This window comes from Leptonotus elevatus, chromosome 1 (genome assembly GCF_054856555.1).
Source record: "Leptonotus elevatus isolate MCC_2025b chromosome 1, RoL_Lele_1.0, whole genome shotgun sequence".
Lineage (NCBI taxonomy): Eukaryota > Metazoa > Chordata > Actinopteri > Syngnathiformes > Syngnathidae > Leptonotus > Leptonotus elevatus.
Window position 1 is genome coordinate 13630871 of NC_141239.1, and position 18217 is coordinate 13649087.

The 18217-nt window shown below is 42.4% G+C and overlaps 1 protein-coding gene across 3 annotated transcripts in view; it reads left to right on the plus strand.

The window, feature by feature from the left end:
* The window catches only part of LOC147180957 (collagen alpha-1(XI) chain-like), an 82640-nt gene that overhangs the window by 62582 nt on the left and 1841 nt on the right, over positions 1–18217 (plus strand). For all 3 annotated transcript variants that reach the window (XM_086075391.1, XM_086075406.1, XM_086075396.1), the window contains 32 exons: positions 49–93; positions 264–317; positions 404–457; positions 627–680; positions 926–1033; positions 1787–1876; positions 3144–3197; positions 4621–4728; positions 4810–4917; positions 5131–5184; positions 5276–5329; positions 7348–7455; positions 10200–10253; positions 10342–10395; positions 10480–10533; positions 10988–11041; positions 11136–11243; positions 11331–11384; positions 11549–11602; positions 11691–11744; positions 12815–12868; positions 13103–13210; positions 13335–13388; positions 13462–13515; positions 13804–13911; positions 13995–14048; positions 14132–14167; positions 14247–14300; positions 15100–15352; positions 16985–17097; positions 17177–17245; positions 17331–17564. In XM_086075391.1, the coding sequence (XP_085931517.1) occupies positions 49–93; positions 264–317; positions 404–457; positions 627–680; positions 926–1033; positions 1787–1876; positions 3144–3197; positions 4621–4728; positions 4810–4917; positions 5131–5184; positions 5276–5329; positions 7348–7455; positions 10200–10253; positions 10342–10395; positions 10480–10533; positions 10988–11041; positions 11136–11243; positions 11331–11384; positions 11549–11602; positions 11691–11744; positions 12815–12868; positions 13103–13210; positions 13335–13388; positions 13462–13515; positions 13804–13911; positions 13995–14048; positions 14132–14167; positions 14247–14300; positions 15100–15352; positions 16985–17097; positions 17177–17245; positions 17331–17564 (2568 nt within the window). The remainder of the gene's footprint in view (positions 1–48; positions 94–263; positions 318–403; positions 458–626; positions 681–925; positions 1034–1786; positions 1877–3143; positions 3198–4620; positions 4729–4809; positions 4918–5130; positions 5185–5275; positions 5330–7347; positions 7456–10199; positions 10254–10341; positions 10396–10479; positions 10534–10987; positions 11042–11135; positions 11244–11330; positions 11385–11548; positions 11603–11690; positions 11745–12814; positions 12869–13102; positions 13211–13334; positions 13389–13461; positions 13516–13803; positions 13912–13994; positions 14049–14131; positions 14168–14246; positions 14301–15099; positions 15353–16984; positions 17098–17176; positions 17246–17330; positions 17565–18217) is intronic.

The following is an 18217-nucleotide window of genomic DNA, read 5'->3' on the forward strand; positions in this document are numbered from 1 at the left end:
ATTGAACTGCAGAAATATGATAGTGTGTTATCTTTTTGTCCTCCTCAGGGCACCTCAGGCAGTGATGGACCTTCAGGACCACCCGGAGAGAGGGTGAGGTTTTCGATTTTTTTAATTATTATTATTTTAATTCATCTCTTACTTTGTACATTTTGTATGCAGTATTATATAGAAATGGAATGGATGGATAGATGGGGGGGGGGGGGGGGGTCCTGTGTCATGAAATTGAATTCCAATTTATCAACCACTTCTTCTCATTAAAGGGTCCTCAAGGACCTCAAGGACCTGTAGGCTTCCCCGGACCAAAGGGACCCAATGTACGTAATTGCAATCACAATGTTAATAATAATCTATAGGTTATTATCCTGACGATGATGTATTTGGCTCTCCACTCTACGCGTAGGGCCCACCAGGAAAGGACGGGCTGCCAGGTCACCCAGGACAGAGAGGAGAGACGGTCAGCGTTAATCTTAATCCCTCTGAATTCCCAATTGACCTTTTGCTAAAACACATCCCTGGATATGCTGACAGGCCAATCACAAGCTTTTTTTTCCTGTTAGCCAGCTAAGCTAACGATCTAGCATGTTGACTTGGAAGAAAACTGAGCTGTTTTCGTCCCATTTCAGGGTTTCCAAGGAAAGACTGGACCACCAGGACCTGGAGGCGTTGTTGGACCTCAAGTAAGCCGATACATTCTATTAGGAAAAATTGGAAGGACAGGTTAAAAAAAAATATATATATATATATATATTTTTTTTTTTTTTTCAAACATATATATATATATATATATATATATATATATATATATATATATATATATATATATATATATATATATATATATATATATATATATATATATATATATATATATATATATATACACACACACACACTGATAAGTGAATAACTTTGCTGTTCACAGGGTCCAACCGGAGAGACTGGACCAAGTGGCGAACGAGGACACCCCGGTTCCCCAGGCCCACCTGGAGAGCAAGGTTTGCCAGGCGCTGCTGGAAAAGAGGGCGGAAAGGTAAACGAGCACTTTTCGTAGTCATAAAAAGTCAAAGACAACAACGTATTTTGTGTGGATTGTCACAATGAAACCTTGAGAGATCGTACAGACATTTTGTGCCATTCATTTTTTCCCGAGGCATTTTTTGCACTGTTGAATGAATATACTGCAGGCCTCATTTGCTAGAGACGGACAATTGTCATCTTTGTCCCTTAAACTAAAACGATAAATACATTTTAAAAAAAGTCATACTTAAAACTGCGAATACGATTTTTAATGTATCTTAACATAAACTAATGCAATCCGTTATGTGAAATGTAGTCTTAGTATTTATATGCAGTGGCGTCTTGTCTTGTGACTTCAATTTGTTCTATGACATCACTCGTAACTCAAATCTTTGCTCGCAACTCATGACGAAAAATGGACATAGTGACAGCTCGTATCTTGTAAGTCGAAGTAACATTGTTTATCCACCAGATGGTGCAACTTTTCCTCATTTAAAGCATGCAGCAAAATTGCGCCTTTTACTGGCAACACTGCCTCCCTGTTAAACTGATGAATATGTGTCTCAATTCATCTTGGATAACAACGTGCATGTCAAAACATTTTGGTTGTTTTAAGTCACACAACTGATTCAATAGTACAGGCTTTAAACTTTTTTTGTGTATTTTAGAGGTGTTGCTTTTTAATAACTTGCATCGTATTTTAAAACCGTTGCATTCATTGTACTTCCCCTGGCTGTCATTCAATGAGTTATTTGTCTCTCTACAGGGAGATCCAGGCCCTCAGGGGTCCGGCGGTAAGCCAGGTCCTGCAGGTCTGCGTGGCTTCCAGGGGACAAGAGGTCTTCCAGGCGCTATGGTGAGGAACGTTCACTGACATGTGAAAACGCACAGACTTACTTTACTTATTTTTAATGGTCGTACAAGTGTCAAAATAAGCAACATGTAAAATAACGAACAAAATACTCTGAAGGCTTAATGCATAAGTAATTGGTTTCTTTAAATATTTTTAATCATCATGCATTATATCTAGTGTAGCTAAATACGGTGACCAAAATATTAGGAACACACACAGGTACAAATAGAGTAATTTTTGAAGCAAAGGCAGAGCAGCGCTATATGAGCCAATAAATCTTTTTCATAAATCTTTTTTTTTTTTTTGTGTGTGTGTGGAATCTTCTGCTCGCTCGGCATCCTCCACGCCCGCTGGCGCTGAGGCCCGCGAATGAGTTACGGTAATGAAAGCCCTTTATTGCATCTGGGTAGCAGCCTTTTCCTCCTATGCAGTGGTGATTCAGCACAGGCGAATACACAGCGCTCGCGGGCAGAGCCACGAAGCCAAATGCATGACAGCCCTCCCGAGATAGATAGACCAGATTTCACCATGCTCATTCCTTTACCCTATATAAAGTACATTAGGTTATTAAGTTGAGGTCTTAAGGGTTTTATGGCGAGTCGTCAAATTTAGCCGGCAAGCTCCGCTCACATGCAATGATGAAAACAAACTGTTTTGTAATTTAGCGTCGCTCATCTACTTTTTTTTTTTTATTCAGTCATGAAAATCTCTAGGGGTAAATTTGCCTTCAAAGTAGCACTGAACCTGACCTCAGGGTCTAAACTTTCCCCCTTTAAATTTTTACCTAAAATGGCCACTTAAAACCAAAACAGCAGACTTGCTGTGTCTTTTCAAGCATGGATTTTTTTTAGACTATTCACGATAGACACACCTTCCAAATTTCCATGTTGCTAAGTCATCTTAGCTTTTCCAAAAATATCAGGGGAAGCTACCTAATGTCTAAATAAACTTAAATTAGCCACATCAAACCAAAATGACTGTGAATCAATGTCATTTCCAGCATGGGTTCTTCAGAGTTTTACCAAATTTCATGTGGCATTACTTATTCAGTGACGAATCTTTGAAATTTCACAATTTAGCATCACCCATCTGTGTAGTATCAAATTTGGTAGTAAACGAGACACCTGGAAATGTCCAAAATGAACCTAAATGACTTTCAAATCCAAAATGGCAGACTTCCTGCGTCTTTTCCGTCATGGATTCTTCAGCCTAATTTCTTCTATGCGGGTCCACATCTGACGCCAACTTTCTCCTCTCTGTGTGCTCTCAGGGTCCAGGTGGCTTAAAGGGAGGAGAAGGGCCCCAGGGTACCCCCGGCCCTATCGTAAGTAACACATTTGCAGCGGAAATACTTTGGTGTACTTGTTTATTGTTATTATTACAAATGTGCTGTTGGGAAAAGTAGGGTTTCACTGATTTGTCGCACTTAACGGACATCCTCCCCGGTAGTAGTCGTTCGTACACACTCAAGTGGAAGAGCGAACAGGATCTCTTATGGGGAAGTACTCCATAAATAAGTGTGGCTCTTGAAAAGCCTCTGCGGCAGGCAGCTGAATGGGCGAAAGCTGACTGACAGCCGACTTTGAAACGCCTGACATTTTGTCGGACCATTAAACACGGCCTTGTTACAATTATAGCTCTCAAGCACCTCTCGAGCGACAACCCATCAGATGACAGGCGATGAAAAGAGATGAAAAGATCATCTGTGAATGAGCGCAATGAGGCAATTAGCTCAAATTGGCGGGAATATTTTGGGATGGCGAACGCAACACATTGACTTCCTGCTGTTGTGGGAACGTCAGCGAGTGTGATTGCAGCATCGATCACTCTAGCCTTTCATTTTGATGGGCAGTATAGCCTGTGGTATCCCATAATTTTGACCAAACACGACAGCTTTGGCTTCACGCTACTATTATATATCCAACAGTGAGACGTATCCATGCTGCGTTTTAAATTGCCATGAAATTGGTCGAATTTCATAGGCAGCACGATAATTTGTGGTTAGCACATTTGAATCGCATTGAAATGATCCAGATGGGGGGGGGGGAGTCCTCGACTCACTCAAACCTTGGGGTTCGATCAAACCCAGGTTAAATTCCACCGCGGTCGGGTTTGGAGTGAGTTTTAGAGGATTTTGAGGGTATGGGGTGGTTTAGGGTTAGTGTGAAGGTTTAAGGTTGGGTTTAGTGGAAAGGTGAGGGATTATAGCTAGGCGTGAGGGTTTAAATCAGGGATGGCGGGATCCGGTCCTCGAGGGCCAGAGAACTGCAGGTCTTGGATATTTCCCAGCTCTGCATAAACCTGATAATGATCCTGTTAATTTGAATCAGCTGCAGTTTGAATAGAGAAACCTCTCAAACCTGCAGGACTCCGGCCCTCGAGGACCACAGTTTGCCATCCCTGGTTTAAATTGAGGGTTAGAATGAGGGATTAAAGTAAAAATGTAAGGGTGAGGATTATTGTTGGGGTGAGGGATCAAAATGAAGGATTAGAAGCAAAATTGAGGGTTAGAGTTAAGAGTTTGGATTAGATTAAGGGAATATGGTTAGGGATTGTGGGTGAGGGATTACGGATAAAAAAAAATTAAGAGTTATGTTTAGGAGTTAGGATATGACATTAGATTCGGGGTTTAGGGTATGGGTATGGGATTAGGGTAAACGTATAGGATTAGAGCTGATTAGGGTTAACCCTGCCCCTTCCATCTATCAAATGTTTCATTTTTTTCTATGCCTGTTTCAATGTGACAGGGTTCCCCAGGTGAGAGAGGCGCGGCTGGCCCCGGAGGTCCTATCGGCCTGACGGGACGCAACGGCCCCCAGGGACCACCCGGACCGGCTGGCGAAAAGGGAGCTCCCGTAAGTAAATTTTTCCCCACCAGCAGTTAAACTCGCAGGGTTCATACATTCAATTTGTTATCCGTTTTTCATGTCATTTAGGGAGAGAAAGGTCCCATGGGTCCGGCTGGCCGCGATGGCATCCAAGGTCCTGTTGGTCTTCCCGGTTCAGGCGGGCCTCAAGGCCCACCCGGAGAGGACGGTGACAAGGTGGGTGAAAAGTAGTCCGAGTCACGTACGACGCAGACAATCAATTAAGTGCAAAGAACTCACTTCAAGGTTGTTGTGGAGGCCAATTAAATTAGAATCCCCGGAGAAATATGTACCTGGCCAATGGCGGTCAAGGGGGCTTTGAAAAGTGCCTTTAAAGATGGAGGATGGATTGAGGAAAGTGCTCTCTGCTGCTTTTGTATCGTCCTGCAGGGAGAGGTTGGCGGCCCCGGACAGAAGGGAGGCAAAGGAGACAAGGGCGAACTTGTAAGTCCCTTGCTTTCATATAAAATGTTCATGTGGTTGAAAATATGAGGATGCGTCATCTTCATCAGCTTTGTAATTGTTCTTGCTTCAGGGACCACCAGGCTCCAGTGGTCTTCAGGGTGTGATCGGAGCTCCTGGTCCAGCTGTGAGTACCACTTCCCATATTTTCCGACCATCTCCGTGAGTGACCAATACAACAACAGCTAAAGAGTAGACATTGGGTTCAGCATCTGTAACTTCACCCTCTTTTTAAAAAACATTTTGAGGTTGATGAGATAAAAGCAAACCTATACCTGTGCATTCAATGATACTGCAGCTCTGCTTAGCTTTTGGCTCTGACACAATATGTATTCATGAGTGAACGAGCCCTGCCACGAATAGCGAAATTCTACAATTGTTGCCCACCCCAAAAAGTTGGGAATTGCCTGCAAGATGGCAACAAAGCACTTTTTTCTATTAGGCCAGGCGATGGCCTGAATAACTTCGACATCGTTCCATGGGCCCCAAAAAAATCTGATTACAGGGAAAATCACAAATGCCAAACTGGAAATATGCCAACATGCATGTGTTCACTGTATTGTAGTCAGCCCGTGGCTTTGAAAAGCTGGAAAAAAAAGAGAATATTAGCCCAGACTGGTTGCCAAGAAAAGATATTCGGTGATGGTATAATATAAATTAGCTGAATACTAACATCACTCACACACACACATTTGGAGAACGAGGCGACGAACAACAGATTTACTGTACTTGGTCGTGTAATTCCCCCTTTAATGACCTAACCATTTGTATACGAGCAATCAAAAAGTCACGTGCTCCTAATTAGTCCCCCTTGAATTGCCTCAACAGATTTCAGAGTTTTTGTCCTACTACGAGGCAACTTTTTAACAAGCCTCACTGACATTGTTATCCTAAAAATGACACAGCAGCACATCAGCATGCCGGCGGGGAAAAATCGCCTCATCGCGTTCAGTGTCGACGAGCCGCCAAACACGCTCGCCGCCACGCCCGCCTCATTACCGCAACGTCAAGACTTTCTGCAATAGGGGATCACCCGAGGGAGGGGGGTGGGGGGGCATAGTCGAACGAGCGGCTCGTTGTTGTAAATGTTCCAGCTTTAGCAGCCAAAAGACGGCATCTGTAGGGGGTGAAAATGTGTTTTTTTTTTAAACGCGAGGGCAGACTGGCCGAGAGCAGGTAGCATGACCGAGCTGAACAGGCAATTAGTGAACATTTGTTTGTCAGTTCAAATCAACTTCATCTGTGCTCCATTTGCTATGGTGCTGGAAAAAAAATGCTGTTTATTATTATTGTCAAAGAATATACTGAAAGTAATTGCACAAGGACATTTAGGATGTAAGGTTTTTCCTTTGATTACCCACTGAGGATAGGTGTTTATTATTATTATTATTGTTGTTGTTGTAGTATAAAACAAGCAAAGTCATTCCAACAAAGTCATAACGGTAAGAGAATAATTTTAAAGTCATTTTACAAGAACCAACATTTTTATTGAAAATAATAAACAAATTTAGGAGGAAAAAATGTTGTGATTTTACAAGAGCAAAATTTTAATTTTACCGGTAACACCCAGAAGTATTCTTTTTATGATGATAAAAGTAATTAAGTAGTAGTAGTATTAAAAAAAATAATAATAATTGTAGAAAAAAGTAGTAATTTTCGGAGAGTTATAATTTTACCCACAAAAATTTAATCAATTGTAGGAAGAAAAAGTAAAAATGTTATGAGTAGGAAATTTTTTATTGAAGTACTAAACTGTAAGTTAATTGAAAGAAATAGTCCAAATTTTTGGAGGAAATTAAATATTTTATCAGAGTAAAGATTTGATTTTGCAGGGGGGAAAATTCAGGAATTTTAAGAGAAAAAAATGTAATTATAGGAGAAAACAACAGGATTATTATTAATTAATTATAATTCAGTAACACTTAATACACATCTTACATAAACTCCAATCACCTTGTGACTCAGTACATATTAACTGGTGAGGAAAATCGAAGGTTGTACAAATCGTCATAAAACGAACTTTGGAATTCTGGTTAAGGAGACCATATGTCCCGATTGACTGTATCGGTGTTGTAAAGTGCCTATTGACCCTCCCTTCAACGGAGTCACCTTGAATATGTCTGGTTTCGTTTGGGCCTCGTGTAGGGCAGCGATGGTGAAGCCGGCCCCAGAGGACAACAGGGAATGTTTGGCCAGAAAGGAGACGAAGGATCCAGAGGCTTCCCCGGTCTTCCGGGACCCATCGGCCTGCAGGTTTGTCCTTTCACTAATCTTGTTTATTTCGTAACCTTCTTGAGAAGTACGTCCCGTCGTTTGTTTCCTGAGTACAAATGACTTCCTTCTAATGACATTTCATCTCATTTACATGACTGTGGGGGGAAAAAAACAGCATAATTTATTCATGAAGCCTCACTCCTGGTTAAATAATGTTTTTTTGCCCTCCTGTCTCCTGCTTAGAATAGGAAAAGTTACACATTAATCAGCGCTAGCATAACGTTTGGCATCTAGCCGAGCTGATGCTAATGCTGAAGTTGATTCTACACACCAGAATCACTTCTCATGCACAGTAACAGCACAGGGATACCTTTAACTGGATACCTAGCTCGTTGCTAGCACAAAAAGCTAACACAGCAGTCTACATTTTCACTCAGTGACAGAAGATTTTCCAAACCAATGTCCTTTGTTCACAAAAAGCTAGTAAATACTAGCTGAGAGTCCAATTAAGGCAAGGCAGATTTATTTACAGCTATAGCACATTTCGGTGACTTAATGTGCTTCACACAAGCAAAAGCACGACACTTAAAAGCATTGACAAACAAAACAGCTAAAGCAAAGCAAAGAGAACCAAAGTAGCTTGCGAAAGCATCATCATCTACAACTATCGTAAACCTGAATACTGTACAAGGTTTACAAAAAGCTGGTCAAATGGGGAACAAGAACAGGAAGTAGCAATGGCACTATTTGTTACATGTTACACCTACAACTAAAAATGTATAGTTTAGGGACAAATAAAAGTTGCAATTTGACAAAATATATATAATTATAATTTTGGGATTAAAAATGTTGGGTGTAAATCCTGTTATGAACAAAATTAAATATTTAAGTTTTTTTTCTTCATCAAAAGAAGGTAACATTTGTAGTTTTTCAACAAGTCCTCCAACAATAACGACCATATTGGTCATGTTACCATGCACTAAAATACGACCAAGTGTCACGTGTTGTTGTTTAGCGACCTCTATCGGCCATGTTAAATAGCGAAAAAATACAAAACTCAGACTCGAACCCGGGTCGTGTGGTCGGAAGACGAAACATTTATCTTACTGAGCTAACAGTCCAGTAATGATCTTAGTGTTCATTTTTAATGTATGTCAATTCCCTGTCACGGACTAATGGTTGGGGTTAGGATGAGGCTTTCAGTGAGGTACCGTTGTACAGCACACGTTACGTCTTTACACGGGACACTAATGGTTGAGATTAGGAAAAAGCACAGTGAGGTTGTAGTTACAAAACATGTAGTCAACACTAAAACAATCACTGGCCAAATAGCTCAGTCAGATAAAAACACTCGTCTTCCCACTAGACGGAACGAGTTTGACTCTCACTTTAGTATTTTTGCGCTATTTAACTTGGCCGATAGAGGTCGCTAAACTAAAACACGTAACACTAAAGCGACCTATGTGGTCATATTTATTGGAGGACTGTCTCGTGATTTTTTACGGGGGGGGGGGGGGGGGATCACAATCATTTTAAGGGGTAAAGAGTACAAGTAAGTATTCTATGAGGGCAAAAAAAAAAAAGTTTAATAGTATGAAGAAAAAATGAATAATTTTGAGAGGGGGTGGGAGTGTTACAAGTGTGTAAACGATGTATAAATTTACCACCAAAATCATAATTATAAAGGGGGACAAAGTTATTTTCCGAAAATTAAAAGAGTGTCATTTTACAAAAACAGATATTGAAGTTTTGATTTTAGGGAATAAAGGTATTGGAGGTGGGGGTTAACAAAATACATAAAAAATTAACAAGAAAAAAGTCATAGTTATTTGATTTTTTTTTTTGTTCTAATTTCACAAGAATAATAAATAGTAATTATTATTATTGCTATTTAACAGAAATAAAGCCGAATATAGATGAAGCAGCCTCACCTCCTATCAAAAAGTAATCCAAAGGACATTTCTATAAGGAGAAACTCAGAGTTTAACATCTCAAAGTTAATTACCTCCATACTTGGCTCGTCGTTATAACGTCGTTATTCAGCGTAATTGACTTTTAATTGGGCCTCCCGCACTCCTCTGATCTCCCCTCTTTTAATTAAGAATGCCCTTCAGTAGATGTCCACTCGGAGCACAGTGCTAATGATTTTTTCACTGTGGGCAATGGATAAATAGATTGAAAGTTTTTTTTTTCCCTCTCTCATATAGCTGAAAATTTGGTGCAGGATGTGCAGACGGTCGGATGTATCAATGATAGAGAAGCATTAGTAAACGCATATCGATTTGCTATGTGTGCCGAAGAGTGCATCTTTCTAATCCATTAGTGTGCATATTTCACAAACACCGCCGTTATTTATTGGCCGGCACACTGTGGGATGCGTTATTTAGCTGTCCGTGCTCGCTAAGCTCAGGAATGAAGCCTCAAGCCGTTATGAATGAGCCTCTTACACCAGGAAATCAGCAATATGAAACAAAGCTGTATGTAGTTGTTGAACAGGATGGAATGGGGAGTATACAAGGTCGTCTGACAGACACCACCTCATGATGACGAACATGCATTTTCAAACAAGATAATAGCAGTTTATTCTGTTAGAAATGTTAAATTCTTGGGAAATTAATTTTTTTCGTTTCAACATCACTTATCATTTTTATGTTGAAAAGTAGTGCAATAAAAATGCAGATGTTTTCCCAAACATGATGAATACGTGTGATTAAAATATTGATCAAATGAATCATGATTATCATTTTAGTCATGCTCTAACAAATGACTCGCACCTCTTCCAGGGTTTGCCCGGACCTCCAGGCGAGAAGGGAGAGAACGGAGACGTTGGAGCCATGGTGAGTGTACTTTTGTTTTTTTGTTTTTTTAATATAATAATGTGATTTTTTTTTTAAGACCTAATTCTTTATGCATGTCTTTTAACAGGGACCTCCTGGACAACCAGGCCCCCGTGGCCCTCAAGGATCAAGTGGTGCCAGTGTAAGCTTGTTTTCTGTTTGAAATTGAAATTCAGCACTTTTACTGGTATAACGGCCTTCACTGATAAGTACGCTGTATCCACAGGGAGCTCAAGGCCCCCCCGGTGGTATTGGAGGACCAGGAGCTGTCGGTGAGAAGGTGAGGAGGTTTTTAATGTGCGCTTTGCTTGCGGTAGTTCATTTTTCTATCTTTTTTTTTTTTCACGTTAAGACTCAATTTGACTTTTTTAGGCTGCGTATGAGGCGGAGAGGTGATACACCATCTTTGCTTGGATATTGACATGTTTTTTTTTAAAGGATTTTTTGGGGGGTGATGCTTAAGGGGAGAAGGGAGTGCACAATCTCGGTTGGGATGTTGTGGAATTGGGTTGTGTATTCTTGGAGCTTTTTCTTCTTACTTTGGTGGTGAGCATAACGATGAGTGGTGCAACAGCCATGTCAAGAAATTGAATTGGCGCATGGCCTAAAATGTTTGGGAAAGGCAACTTTTCAGTGTAAAATGATTGTGTATAGAAGTGATTGAAATTGTTGGGGTAGTGTGTGCAGTGTGTACTCTTTGCTAAAATTTACAGTATCTAAATTTCGCTCAATAGGGAGAAAATGGCGAGGCCGGCAACCCAGGATCACCCGGAGAGCCAGGTTCAGGAGTAAGTCATTTTCACACCCAATTTGAAATTCAATTCTGATGATGCAAATATTGTTAAATTGACAGATTGACCCTGTGGTGTGTTTTGCCTTCAGGGGCTGCGAGGAGAGACTGGCGAGAAGGGAGATTCTGGACCGCCCGGAGCTGCGGGACCCGCCGGGGCTCGCGGACCGTCTGGAGATGACGGCCCCAAGGGTAACGCTGTATGTGCAACCACGCTCGACACCATGATATAGAAAACTGTTTTTGTTAAGTTAAAATGTTGAGTCATTTTCTCACTCTCTCTGCAGGGCCCTGTTGGCTTTCCAGGAGACCCCGGACCTCCTGGTGAGCCCGGTGCTGCTGTAAGTATTACATATTATTAATCATTTCTAATTGTTCCCTATTATTCTATGTGGCGGTGTTTGCTAATTGCACCAACGTCATCATGGCCCATTATTGTATGGCATCCATTTTGTGTGGCAACAAATTTGCATTGATTTGAATTTTTGGAAAATCTCTCATTTAGGGCCTTGACGGTTTAAATGGTGACAAGGGAGATGATGGAGAGGCCGGTCAAGCGGTACGTTGTTACAAATCTGAAGATAAACGGTCAAAAGGAAGTATTGCATCCCGATATGTTACAATTTTTTTGTCACCCCTCCATTTAGGGACCTCCAGGTCCTTCTGGTGAGGCTGGAGTACCAGGACCTCCTGGCAAACGGGTGAGTAGACAGTTTTAAAAATGGGGGATTTAGATTAGGAATGTGTACCATTTTTAATATATGGTATTTAATATATTTTAAATAAATTCATTCATTCATTTATTCATTCATTTTTTAATTTATAATCATTTGTCTTTGATAGATTAAAAATGCCCTTTGATAGATAGTAACAATAATAATAATAATAATAATAATACCTTTTATATATTTATTGTATCTAAAAAGTAAATCCGTTGAGTGCTTTTTAATGGACAACAACAACATGCCAAATATTCACTTTGTCGGTATTGTTATGGGTTGTATATTTCATTATTTATAATATTGCTTATTAGGAGTTCTATACAGTGAAAATATACCGAATGTGCCATCCTAAGACCATCCCAACATTATTCGTATTTTAATACAGTACATAGTGCGTGGAAATACAAATAATTTAACTTAATGTATATTTGTATTTATTCTATTATTATCCTTCTTCTTTTTTTATGTTTATAATATAGTATGGCAAATATTTGTCATAGTTGGAGATACATGCCACAACATTCATAATCAAATACATACTTAGGGTTATGTTATGTTATGTTATGTATATGTTACTGTTATAAATATTTATTATAGTGGATCTCCAATATTCGCGGAGTTGAGCCTGATTATGATTCCACTGAAAAAAACATGTAAATTTTTTCACCCAAAAATATTGAATAAGGTCGGATGTAGCGCCAATAAGCTTTTTCCATATAACATATATAATTCTAGAAACATCGGCATAATACAATACAATAATAGTTTTTAGAATCAACACCTCATGTGGATGTGCATCGTCATAAGCAAACATACAAGCTGGGGTACACACACACTCACACACACAGACATTTGATGACGGCCCTAATAGCACATGACAACACCAGTGTGCTGGTGACCTCATGACCTGAGGCTGTTTGGACAGCTTTTAGCTTTTAGCGTGTTTCGAACATAATGGAAAGTCTCTTCAAGGTCAACACTTGGACGGGTGACCATTGAATGAAATGATAGCGGCATCAATAATTGTGTGTGTGTTTGTCCCCCTGAAGGGACCCATTGGACGAGCGGGACAGGAAGGACGACAAGGAGAGAAGGGATCCAAGGTAAAATGTGGATTTAAACAGAACAAAATAACAGCATGTTAATATTTGATCATTTCCTGTTAAGAAATAACAACTGACAACTTGAACTCTCTCTCTACTCAGATCTTGCTATGTGTTAGCATACCAAATGTTAGCATTTGATCAGTTCTCACAACTTGGATGCAATAATCTTTCATACCTGAGTTGAGTCCAAAAAATAACCTTTTAGTCATAACAACCTGTTTTGCCCCACAGGGAGAAGCCGGGGCTGAAGGACCTCCCGGAAAGACCGGTCCTGTGGGAGCCCAGGGACCCTCTGGAAAGCCTGGTGCTGAGGGTCTTCGAGGAATCCCTGGCCCTGTCGTGAGTCTTCAGTTTTGTTTTTTGATAGATGAGTCGAGATGAGGATTAAACTATTAATGTTTTCAACACCTGAAGCATTTGCTAGCGCACATGCTAAGCTATGTCCGGTATTGTTTAATCTCAGGGTGAGCAAGGACTTCCTGGTGCCTCTGGAAAAGATGGACCTCCTGGACCTCTTGTAAGTTTAGTAAAATGGGTCAATGCAGGGTTTTTCCACTGTCGTTTACACTCACCATCCTGACTGTCTGCAGGGACCACCCGGACTTCTTGGTATGAAAGGCGACTCCGGATTCAAAGGAGAGAAGGTAATGCTTATTAGCACTAATCGCAAATAATACCTGACAACAAGGTGTGATTTAAAATCACCGTTGGTCAACTTTAGCAGTTTCTCTACTTGAGTTGCTATTGTTCAACATGTTAACTTACCCACTGTTAGCATGTTAGCATCAGTTATAGCAGTGCACCAATCCAGTGAGAAACAAATTAACATTATGCCGGTTGTCAGCATATATTTTTTCTGCTGATAACCTCACGTATTGTATGGAATCATTTCATTTTATTCAGTAAATTTGTGTCAATTCCTTCACGGACAGGGTCACCCCGGTCTCATCGGTCTCATCGGACCCCCTGGAGAGTCTGGAGAGAAGGGAGACAGAGGTCTTCCCGGACCACAAGGTTCCACTGGTGGCAAGGGTGAATCTGTGAGTTCATATTAGATTGACTTCTTTAAAAAAAAAACACACATCTTCATCACATCCTAATGTATGGGTTTTTTTTCCCATAGGGTATTTTGGGTCCCCATGGACCTCTAGGTCCTCCTGGGCCTCCTGGTATTCCTGTAAGTTACACTTTTTGCATATGTTTTTTCCACATTTTGTACCTTTATGTTCACCCATCTCAATTTCTGTATTTTCTTACCAGGGAACTCATGGACAAAAAGGCTCCAAGGGAGCATTTGTAAGTTGTGTTTTTAACAATCAGTCATCCGTCATTCTTGGTAATGGGTTCTTTTTAACATGTCTTTTTTTGCCTTCAGGGTTCAGCAGGTCAGAAAGGAGACACCGGATTGATGGGACCCCCTGGACCCCCTGTAAGTTACTCCCATTTTAGTGTGCTACAAAAACATTTAGAGAAGTCAACCCCCCAAAAATCTTGACAATAATATGTTCTATGTAGCCCTCTAGTCTAAATACGGTATTCTGGTTCATATTACGTTAGTGGAATACAAGTTAAGCAGCAAAACCCAGACATTTTTATCAATATCAGTTGGAGGCCATTTTACCACTTGCTGTCGACTGAAAATGACATCACAGTTGCTCATGTCTCAGGTAACAACCAATCACAGCTCAGCTTCAGAAAACAGGTGAGCTGTGCTTGGTCGTTGCCTGAGCCTTGAGCAACTGAGATGTCATCTTCAGTCGACAGCAAATGGCAAAATGGCCGCCCCCTGAGATGGATAAAAACAACTGGATTTTGAACATAACTCATATTCCACAAATGTAATATTAATCAGAATGTCATGTTTAGACTAGCGAGGTCACATATAACATATTGTCAAGAAAAAATTCAGGTTGACTTCCACTTTAAACTAACCAGCTAGCACAAGAAGCTAGCAAAGCAGTCTACATCTTCACTCAGTGCGCCTTTAAATCCAAACTTAAAAGTTGGTCAGAACCTGCCCCACTCCTATCACGCCGAAGAATTTGATGGTTTCTCATCACAATAGCATCTGGCAACAAGGCATGATGTAAAATCCTTTCAGCACTATTCTCTTCACAGGTTGTTGATGTAGCATACCTAGCATTAGCATGCAAGCATTTGATCAGTTTTCACCACAATGTCACCTTATTCGCTCCAGTTTAGTTAAACTTTCCTCTTGTGCTCTGCAGGGCCCGGCAGGTGACATCATCCAGTCGCTGCCCATCCAGCATGTGTCGAGAAAGAACAAGCGGCACGCCGAGGAGCAAGCGGACGAGGCAGCGGACGATTACAGCGTCAATGGCCTGGCCATGGAGGACGTTTTCGGCTCCCTCCACAACCTCAAGCAGGATATCGAGCGAATGAAGTTCCCTCTGGGCACCGCAGACAACCCTGCCCGCACCTGCAACGACCTGCGCCTCAGCCAACCTGACTTCCCAGACGGTAGGCGGGGTAGAAGTGCCTGTTAGCTTAGCATTAGCAGCGCAAACAGTTTTTACCCGGGCTGTGTTTTAAATCACTTTCTATCCACCACTACAGCTGAACGATATTTGAAAAAGATGCAATATGGGTGTTGAATATTGTGGTAGCGATATTATTGTAGGAAATTATTGAATAATTCTGAACAAACTCATTTCGGCCGCTTGTATCCGGGATCTTGTTCTTTGTGTCATGACCCACAGCTCGTGACCCGAGGTGAGTGTAGGAACGTAGATCGAGAGCTTTGCGTTTCGGCTCAGCTCATTCTTTACCACAACGGACCGATATAGAGTCCGCATCAGAACAGACACTGCACTGATCCGCCTGTCGATTCTTTCCATAAAAGTTATGAACAGAATCGGTGACAAAGGGCAACCTTGGCGGAGTCCAACCGGCAATGCGGACCAAACTCTGACATCGGTCGTACAGGGACCGACCAGCCTATATCAGGGGGCTCGGTACCCCGTACTCCCGAAGCACCCCCCACAGGACTCCCCGAGGGACACGGTCAAACGCCTTCTCCAAGTCCACAAAGCACATGTGGACTGGTTGGGTGAACTCCCATGCACCCTCAAGGATCCTGCCGAGGGTATAGAGCTGGTCCACTGTTCCACGGCCGGGACGAAAACCACACTGCTCCTCCTGAATCCGACATTCGACTTCCCGACGGACCCTCCTCTCCAGCACCCCTGAATAGACCTTAGACTCCAGCACACCTTCCAAGGACTCCTGAAAGGCTGGGTACTCTGAGCTTCTGTTCGGTGCATAATATTGGTACCAGAACCCAAGCTGTGTGTGGAGACGACTCCGACTATATCTAGTCGGAACTTCTCAGCCTCGCACACCAGCTCAGGCTCCTTCCCTGCCAGAGAGGTGACATTCCATGTCCCCAGAGCTAGCTAGGGTTGGACCGCCAGGGCTCCCGCCTTTGGCTGCCACCCAGCTCACTGCGCACCCAACCCCTTTGGCCCCTCTCACAGGTAGTGAACCCATGGGAAGGGGGACTCACAATGCCTTTTCGGGATGTGCCCGACCGGGCCCTATGGGTATAGGTACTCACCTAGGACCTGTTTGCCATGGGTGACCCTACCAGGGGCATGAAGCCCCAGACAACATAGCTCCTAGGCTCATTGGGACTCTCAAACCCCTCCACCACGATAAGGTGATAACTCACGGTGGAGTCAGTTTCCTCCGCAGGGTATCCGGGCTCTCCCTTAGAGATAGGGTGAGAAGCTTGATCATCCGGAAGGTACACAGTGTCGAGCCGCTACTCCTCTGCGTTGAGAGGAACCAGTTGAGGTGACTCGGACATCTGGTACGGATGCCTCCTGGACGCCCCCCTGGAGAGGTGTTCCGGGTATGTCCCACCGGCGGGAGGCCCCGGGGACGACCCCGGACACGCTGGAGAGACTATGTCTCTCGGCTGGTCTGGAAACGCCTTGGGATCCCGTCGGAAGAGCTGGTTGAAGTGGCTGGGCAGAGGGAAGTCTGGGCTTTCTTGCTAAAGCTGCTGCCCCCGCGACCCGACCCTGGATAAGCGATGGATGGATAGATGGAATTCCGAAAAAAAAAATTATGCTGGTCTTGCTTCGTCAGGCGAATACTGGATCGATCCAAACCAGGGCTGCATAGGAGACGCCATCAAAGTGTTCTGCAACTTCACGGCAGGCGGCGAAACGTGTATCAACCCAGACAAGAAGTCCTCGGGGGTGAGTGTTGGAACGAAAAATAATGCAATTTAAAGACGCCGAAGTAAGCATAGTGACGTGTTCTTGTTCTCCTCTGCAGGTCAGAATATCCAACTGGCCCAAGGAGACGCCCGGTTCCTGGTTCAGTGAATTCAAACGTGGAAAGATCGTAAGTAAAACCGGCAGCGTTTTAACATTTGACCAATATATTAGCATTGTACGGCATTAACGTCCCCTTCCTCGCCGACGCGCAGCTGAACTACGTAGACGTGGAAGAGAACAGCATCAACGCGGTGCAGATGACCTTCCTCAAGCTGCTCAGCTCATCGGCGCACCAGAACTTCTCGTACGTGTGTCATCAGTCGGCGGCGTGGTACGACGCCAAGGCCGACAGCTACGACAAGGCGTTGCGCTTCCTCGGCTCCAACGATGAGGAGATGTCGTACGACAACAGCCCCTTCATCAAGCCGCTCATCGACGGATGCGCCGTAAGTACTCACCTACCTTCACCTTCAAACTTTGTTTGAAACGTTGACCCTTGTTTGAACTAACTTCAACCCTTACTCCAAACTTGTAACCTCAATTTGAAAACCCAAACCTGATTTGAAACTGTGATTCTAAACCCTAACTTGAAACTAACCTTAATTTCCTTGGTTTGAAATCCAAACAAACGCTAACTCAGACTTGAAACACAAATTTAAGACAAACTGCGGTCCTCGAGGGCCAGCATCCTGCAGGTTTTAGAGTTGTCCCTACTCGAACTGCAGCTGATTCCAATGAACAGAATCGTTATCAGGCTTATGCAAAGCTTGCTGAAGAAGGGAAATATCCAAAACCTGAAGGACTCCGGCTCTCGAGGACCGGATCTCTCCACCCCTGCTTTAACCTGTTCCAAAATCTAACCCGAACTTTAAAACCTACTTTGAAAGTCCTAAGCCCTTACCCCAATCCCTTCAGACACGCATTTTTTTCCTGCTAGGCTTTTTTTTGTTTTGTTTTTTACTGATTTTGACTCCTTTGCCACATAAGAATAACATGGAAAATAATATTGGGGTTCTCTCATGTCTTTATTTGATATAGTGGCCACCAGAATAGTATGGCTGTAATGTGCTGTAAATTTACCATGCTTATATGTAACATT